Raw genomic sequence first — 8613 nt, forward strand, 5'->3', positions numbered from 1 at the left:
ACCACTTTAACAGAAACAGAAAGATAAACACACCACTTTAACAGAAACAGAAAGGTAAACACACCACTTTCACAAATTTTTTAAAATGTGTTGCTGATATCAAAATATATCAAGTTAAAAATGGCATGTACAGTTTCTGGGCATGAGCCCTATTGAAGATGTGGTGTGAGTGGGGTGAGTGTAACATATCTCACCCCAGGGTGCACCACATTTATCTCACCCGAGGGTGCACCACCTTTATCTCACCTGATGGTCCCCCACATTTATCTCATCCGAGGGTGCACCTACTTTATCTCACCTGATGGTCCCCCACATTTATCTCACCCGAGGGTGCACCACCTTTATCTCAGCTGATGGTGCACCTCCTTTATCTCAGCTGATGGTCCCCCACCTTTATCTCACCTGGGGGTCCCCCACCTTTATCTCACCTGATGGTCCCCCACCTTTATCTCACCCGGGGGTGCACCACCTTTATCTCACCCGAGAGTGCACCACCTTTATCTCACCTGATGGTCCCCCACCTTTATCTCACCTGAGAGTGCACCACCTTTATCTCACCTGAGGGTGCACCACCTTTATCTCACCTGAGGGTGCACCACCTTTATCTCACCTGAGGGTGCACCACCTTTATCTCACCTGAGGGTGCACCACCTTTATCTCACCTGAGGGTGCACCACCTTTATCTCACCTGAGGGTCCCCCACCTTTATCTCACCTGAGAGTGCACCACCTTTATCTCACCTGAGGGTGCACCACCTTTATCTCACCTGAGGGTGCACCACCTTTATCTCACCTGAGGGTGCAACACCTTTATCTCACCTGATGGTCCCCCACCTTTATCTCACCTGAGTGTGCACCACCTTTATCTCAGCTGAGAGTGCACCACCTTTCTCACCCGAGGGTGCACCACCTTTCTCACCTGATGGTCCCCCACCTTTATCTCACCTGAGGGTGCACCACCTTTATCTCAGCTGAGAGTGCACCACCTTTCTCACCCGAGGGTGCACCACCTTTCTCACCCGAGGGTGCACCACCTTTCTCACCCGAGGGTGCACCACCTTTCTCACCCGAGGGTGCACCACCTTTCTCACCCGAGGGTGCACCACCTTTCTCACCCGAGGGTGCACCACCTTTATCTCACCCGAGGGTGCACCACCTTTATCTCACCCGAGGGTGCACCACCTTTATCTCACCCGAGGGTGCACCACCTTTATCTCACCTGATGGTCCCCCACCTTTATCTCACCTGAGGGTGCACCAAGTGAGAAAGGAATGACTGGTCTTTAAATCACAGGTCTGTAAAAGGAGTGATGTGCAGAACACCAGAGGTCAGGTGTGTGAAGGTGAGAGTTACTGGGATTTGTACTTTATTGATAGTTTCAGTGAAGACATTTGTAAGCAACTGTGGTTCTTCACGAGCTAAAGAGGAACATACAGAACATTCAGCTAAAAGACTCCGGATGATACTGACACTACGGTAACAAAAGAGGTCTAAAGAGATCTTTATCATTTACATGTTAAAACACTCATGATTATCCAAGATCTAGAGTCCAAGAGATTAAAGGCAGTAAATGATATGGGGATATGAATTCAAAAGAGCACGCTGCTTCTGAATGAGGAACGCAGATTAAACACTGAAGGGCTTGAGAATACTGACTACGTCAAACAGCAAATACAGTTGGCACATGAAATCAACTACCGTCTAAAACAAGATCCACACAGCTGAGGCCTTTGTCTCGTGTGTGTTGTGCCTTTAGAAATAATACTGCAGCTTCCAGAGGCCACGGAAACATCCAGCATCTTTTACAACCAAAACGCTTAAACAATCCAAAAACAAAAGAATGAAGTTCAGAAATTACAGTTTGATATTCGCTGGTATGTGCAGGAGCACACAGGGAGTGACCATAGACGTGCACATGTGTGGGAGACTGGTGCACACACACACACACGCTCTCTCTCTCTCTCACACACACACACATGCATACATACACAATCGTGCTCTTGTTCTCAATCAACCTGGGGCAGCATGTGTTGGTCAATCTATTAAATGCAGCTGGTCTGGAGAAACGCCTATTCCTCTCAAACAGGCCTGTGATTACTGGACACAGTGTGATGTGTTGCCATGGCAGCACCAATACACACTGCATCCCGCACCCAGGACAACAGGCGGAACTTGTGATGTCACAATGCTTTGGCGTCGCGGGACTGATGACATCACCAGCCATGCGTGTCAGTGTGAGGTGTGTGTAACGGAGACAGCACTCGATTTATAACACGACTGATCAAAATGTTTCACCTCCCGCTTTTGATTGTGGCCACCTTGGCAATGTGATCAGACACTGTGAATTAAAATTCAGAATCAATTTACAGATATCAAGACCTAATGTCCAAAATTAGATATTAGATATGCTACTAGAATTTAATCAGTGTAACTACAGAATTCTAATCTTCATCTAACTGTTCATACAGTTTGAAATGATATATAAACACAAATCTCAATTAACTCAAAATCAGAAGCCCAGTCTCCCGTGTGAAGATACAGTAGTCCACCCTCGGATGAGGTGCACTGCGACGTGTCGAGTGCTTCAAGACCTGTGCCACCATGTTCAGCCTCTCTTTGGCCCTGAAGGAGCAGTGGAATGTGGGAACTGTAGTTTTGTGTGCAGTGGTGCGGTGGCAGGTGGAGAGTAGCGGCCTGCGGCTCCCCCTGCTGGCCCCTAGCAGTGTGTGCGGTTACATGCACTCAAACTCGTCGATGCGCTGTTTGGTGTTGCCCGAGCGGATCTGCCGCAGGGTTTTGTACTTGTCCCGGCCGGCACGCACGTTCTCCGCGTGGATGATGTCATTCGCTGTCTTCTTGGTGTCGTCACGAGCATTGGCCAACTCTGTACTGAGAGCCTGAGAGAGAGAGAGAGAGAGAGAGAGAGAGAGAGAGGGAGGGGGAGAGAGGGAGGGAGAGAGAGAGAGGGAGAGAGAGAGAGGGAGAGAGAGAGAGAGAGAGAGAGAGAGAGAGGGAGGGGGAGAGAAAGGGAGGGAGAGAGAGAGAGGGAGGGGGAGAGAGAGGGAGGGAGAGAGAGGGGGAGAGAGAGAGAGAGAGGGAGGGAGAGAGAGTGCTAGAATTAATATAAAACATTTAGAAAAAAACTTAAAAATTGGTTCTTGTATGTTTGTATGAAATGTACAATATCTCATTATACTGGGTATCTGTGAGTATGTGTGTGTGTACGTATGTGTACGTATTGAGTGTTAATGTGCGTGTATGAGTATGTGTGTGTATACAAGTGTGTGTGTATGATTCTGTGTGTATGTGGGTGTGTGTGAGTCTGTGTGTGTATATATGAATCTATGTCTGGGTGTGTGTGTGGGGGCAGTCATGGCCTGGTGGTTAGGGAACTGGTCTTGTGACCGGAGGGTCGTAGGTTCGATTCCCAGACAGGCCATGACTGAGGTGCCCTTGAGCAAGGCACCTAACCCCAACTGCTCCCCGGGCGCCAGGCTAGGGCTGCCCACCGCTCTGGGCACGTGTGATCCACAGCCCCCTAGTAACCACTAGTGTGTGTGTGTTCTGACTGCACAGATGGGTTAAAAGCGGAGGACAAATTTCGATTGGGGTGTAAAAATCACAATTGACAAAATATGGCACATTTTATTTCACATTTCACATTTCATCTGGGTGTGTGTGTGTCTCACCAGCAGGTGTTTCTGCACACGTTCGTTCTTCTCTGCCTCTGTCATGCGTTCCTCTTCACTGCGGTCCTTGTATGTGGCAGCAGCGGTGAGCTCAGCGCTGGCCTCCGCGTTGCTCTCGTCACTCTCGTCATGGTCACTCTCGCCGTGGACGGGCTCCTGCACGTGAGACGCCATCACTTTGTTCTTCAGCTCCTCTTTGGTCTTCTCCAGGTCATCCTGGACCATGGTGGCCTGCAGGAGACATAAGGACCACAGAGTCAGCACAGCGACCTCGGCACAGGACAGAGGCGTCCCGACAGACACCACGTCTCGACACACACCACGCCCCGACACACACCACCCCCAGACACACACCACCCCCAGACACACACCACGCCCGACACACACCACGCCCCCACACACACCACGCCCCCACACACACCATGTCCTGACCATAAAACACCAGACCTCTGCAAGATGCCACATTTCTTATTTTAAGGTCTTAGCATTTAATCTACTGCAAAAAGTGAGGGAGTACACCCTCGCACCCAATGAGACAACCAGAAAAGAGAAGTGGGAGGGGCAACAGCATATGATAGGATATAAAGAGGGGGTGTGGCCTGTTTTCACCTTCTGCTGCCACTCAGCTGCCTCCTCCTCCTTCTTCTTCTTGGCGTCCTCGAGCAGAGAGATCTTAGAGGTGAGGTCAGCCAGCTCTGTGGCCTGGACACACACACACACACACACACACACACACACACACAGATCTTAGAGGTGAGGTCAGCCAGCTCTGTGGCCTGGACACACACACACACACAGATCTTAGAGGTGAGGTCAGCCAGCTCTGTGGCCTGGACACACACACACACACACACACACACACACACACACACACACACACACACACACACACACACACACACAGATCTTAGAGGTGAGGTCAGCCAGCTCTGTGGCCTGGACACACACACACACACAGATCTTAGAGGTGAGGTCAGCCAGCTCTGTGGCCTGGACACACACACACACACACACACACACACACACACACACACACACACACACAGATCTTAGAGGTGAGGTCAGCCAGCTCTGTGGCCTGGACACACACACACACACACACACACAGATCTTAGAGGTGAGGTCAGCCAGCTCTGTGGCCTGGACACACACACACACACACACACACACACACACACACACAGATCTTAGAGGTGAGGTCAGCCAGCTCTGTGGCCTGGACACACACACACACACACACACACACACAGATCTTAGAGGTGAGGTCAGCCAGCTCTGTGGCCTGGACACACACACACACACACACATTACTGCACCACTTTTTCCAAAGACCACGGTGTTGCGGTGTGGGTTTTCAGTTCTTCTTGGTTGCCATGGGAGTCTGGTGAACGTTGTTGCCTCTTAACTCTGAGTAATGCAGTGACTGTCCAGGGTGTGTTCGGATACAACGGGGTGTTAAACATTTGTTCCAGTTGCTATAGTGACTGTGTGTGTGTGTGTGTGTGTGTGTGTGTGTGTGTGTGTGTGTGTGTGTGTGTGTGTGTGTGTGTGTGTGTGGGTGTGCTGTCGTAGTAACGGACCAGGTGCTCCTGGTTCTTCATCTGGCTCTCAGACTGCTGGAGCAGTGCAACTCTGGCCTCTTCTGCTAGGTGGCGCTCTTTCTCCAGACGCTCTGCCTCTTCCTGGGCCTTCCTCCTCTCCTGGTCCAGCTCCAACGCTTTACGGGTCTGTTCCTCCAGCTCTGCACACACACACACACACACACACACGCACGCACACGCACACACACACACACACACACGCTTGTTGAGTGGGCGGAGTCTCTCTGTAGACTCAGGTGTTCTGACTCTTACGCAGGTGAGGAAGGCCACGATGCACTAGTCTTAGGTTGTGAAACAGCACCACCTTCTGGTGACTATGTGCGGTGTGAATAAACCTCATGCAATAATAGTGAGCAGGTTAGATAAAGGCTACAGTGTGGATGAAGGAGAACATGCACGCACGCGCATACAGACACACACACACAGTGTACACACACACACACACACAGTGTACACACACACACACACACAGTGTACACACACACACACACACACACACAGTGTACACACACACACACACAGTGTACACACACACACACACACACACACACACAGTGTACACACACACACACAGTGTACATACCTTGCTGGGCTTTCTTGGTCTGTTCTTCAATCTGTCTCAGCTTCTCCATCAACTCCTCCTTCTCTTTCTCAATCTTTTCTTTCTCTTTCTCTGCCTGTTCTCTTTTCTTCTTCTCATTCTCCAGCATTGCCCTGTGGAGTGTGTGTATGTGTGTGTGTGTGTGTGTGTGTGTGTGTGTGAGACAGATATATTTATTAGAAAGGCTTTCTGCATTGTGAGATATTCAGAAGTAAAACAATAGCAAACAAACACACACAACCATTTAATCAGTCAACCTGAGGCCCGCAAACTCAATCTATACTGAGGTGTGTGTGTGTGTGTGTATCTGCTCTCTCTCTCTCTGTCTGTCTGCTCTCTCTCTTCATCTGTCTGTTCTCTCTGTCTGTCTGCTCTCTCTCTGTTGTCTCTCTCTGTCTGTTCTGTCTGCTCTCTGTTGTCTCACCCTCTGTTCGTTCTCTCTCTCTCTCTCTCTCTCTCTCTCTGTCTCTCTCTCTCACCTCTCCATCTTCTTGTGGTTCTTCTCCTCCTTGGCCTGAGCCTTCATCTGCTGCACCTCGATGGTGTCTGGTTTCCTGCGTCTCATGTACAGTTCGTGGTTACCCATGCACAGGGCCAGGATACGTTTGTTAATGCGCAGACGTGGAGCGTAGAACACAAAGTCCTGTAACACACCCCGCACACGTGAGATATGACACACCTCGCATACGTGAGATATGACACACATTCACACACACACGTGAAATATGACACACACACACACCGCACACGTGAGATATGACACACCTCGCATACGTGAGATATGACACACATTCACACACACACGTGAAATATGACACACACACCCCGCACACGTGAGATATGACACACCTCGCATACGTGAGATATGACACACATTCACACACACACGTGAAATATGACACACACACCCCGCACACGTGAGATATGACACACCTCGCATACGTGAGATATGACACACACACACCCCGCACACATGAGATATGACACACAACCCGCACACGTGAGATATGACACACATTCACAGACACATGCGAGATATGACACATTCACACGTGAGATGACACATTCACACATGTGCAATATGACACACATGCATGTGTACACACATTCTGAAACACACACACACACACACACACATGGTTGTACACTCAGACAACATGGCTTTACCCACCGGTGCTTTCTTATCAATGGGCTTGATGACGAACTTCTTGTCGTTGAAGGAGATGTTCCTGATCTCACTCCAGGGGAAGCCAATCTTCGGCGTCATCCTGAAAAAACAGAAACTGATCTCAGATCTGCTAAACCTCTACACTCAAACACACCCACAAACACAGTACATACTCACTATAACATCATCACCATGGTGTAGTTGGTGCTGGTCCTACTCTGGTATGTAATTTTTTGTAAATTTCATTAAGAATCACAATTAGTTACTTTTTATGCATAAGATTATACCTGGTAAATTAATATAGTGAAGACTATGTCTGATCTATTAATACATTCTGTGATGAGATCACTCTGATGTTTTTTATTTATTCATAAGAGGTGAGGGAGATAAGTGTGAGGACTGTGAGGCAAGGTTATAATCATTAACAAAACGAACGAAAAAACGAAAACTGATATTGAAAAAACATTTTCGTTAACTGAAATAAATAATAACGGTAATTAAAAGAAAAAAGATAACTAACTGTAACTGTATTACATGTTTAGAAAACTAACTAAAACGTTCTGAAATTATAGATAGGATACCCTTTGTTTTCGTGTTTGTCAATTTATTTACTTGTGGACTGATATGAAATCGATTTTATATTAGCTGCCAGAAGCGTACGGCACCTCATGGTCCGTCACGTCTCTTGTTTAGAGCTCCTGCTCGCCATGCTAGCCTGCAAATTTACCACAACAAAAGTTGGGAGAAAATGGCGAGTCCTGTATGTGATTTTTTTATATGACTATGAGAAAGACTACATGTTTTGTAGTGGAAACAGGTGATAAATATATGGAGTAATTATCAAGAGGAAAAACCCCATGAATCTCAAAGCTTACACAATAGGGCTAACTGCCAGTTCCTTGACACGCTAGCACCTCTGAGTAGCTCCGCCGAAAGAGAAGCACCATCCTGGCTAGGTAGCACCGGGAAGGAGAACCGTAATGGACCGTTTTTCACCAGTGATCAAATAGCTGCTGGTTAGTTAATATGCAGGAAAACCGCTAGTGGATGCACTAGTTCATGTGTTAAAATAGTTAAAAACACTCCTGTGTTCGTGTCTGTCCTAGTCTGGCAAGTTTCAGCAGCAATATTACACATTTTGCACTTAAGGCTTCTATCTTGTGGACTGTTCGAGTTCTTGTGGACAGTTAGTTGTAATGCATTTTTTTTAATTATCTTTTGATGAGCTTTTATTACACAATAGTACTTACTTTTAACTTTTTGAATCCTGCACCTGACAAATAACCCAAAGTATGAAAAAACTAAAACTAATACTAGAACTAATGAAAACTAAGCTAAAACTAAGCTTAAAAAAAAATTATACTAATAAAAACTAGCAAACATGCTCTAAAAAACTAATAAAGACTAACTGATTTTGAAAAAAAAAAGTCAGAATTAAATAAAAACTAAACTATAATGAAAAATCCAAAACTATTATAACTATTATAACCTTGGTGTGAGGAGGGTGAGGGTGAGGAGTGAGTGTGAGTGTGGAGTGTGAGGAGGGTGAGGAGTG

General features: G+C 47.3%; 1 protein-coding gene across 2 annotated transcripts in view; it reads right to left on the reverse strand.

Annotated features, from left to right (window-relative positions):
* Positions 1 to 1342: 1342 nt before the first annotated feature.
* Positions 1343 to 8613, reverse strand: part of msna (moesin a) — a 23664-nt gene continuing 16393 nt past the window's right edge. For both annotated transcript variants that reach the window (XM_076987706.1, XM_076987705.1), the window contains 7 exons: positions 7062 to 7158; positions 6370 to 6533; positions 5873 to 6003; positions 5269 to 5429; positions 4298 to 4390; positions 3689 to 3919; positions 1343 to 2896 (listed from right to left, as the gene is read on the reverse strand). In XM_076987706.1, the coding sequence (XP_076843821.1) occupies positions 2732 to 2896; positions 3689 to 3919; positions 4298 to 4390; positions 5269 to 5429; positions 5873 to 6003; positions 6370 to 6533; positions 7062 to 7158 (1042 nt within the window). In that variant the 3' untranslated portion in view covers positions 1343 to 2731. The remainder of the gene's footprint in view (positions 2897 to 3688; positions 3920 to 4297; positions 4391 to 5268; positions 5430 to 5872; positions 6004 to 6369; positions 6534 to 7061; positions 7159 to 8613) is intronic.

This window comes from Brachyhypopomus gauderio, unplaced genomic scaffold (genome assembly GCF_052324685.1).
Source record: "Brachyhypopomus gauderio isolate BG-103 unplaced genomic scaffold, BGAUD_0.2 sc54, whole genome shotgun sequence".
Lineage (NCBI taxonomy): Eukaryota > Metazoa > Chordata > Actinopteri > Gymnotiformes > Hypopomidae > Brachyhypopomus > Brachyhypopomus gauderio.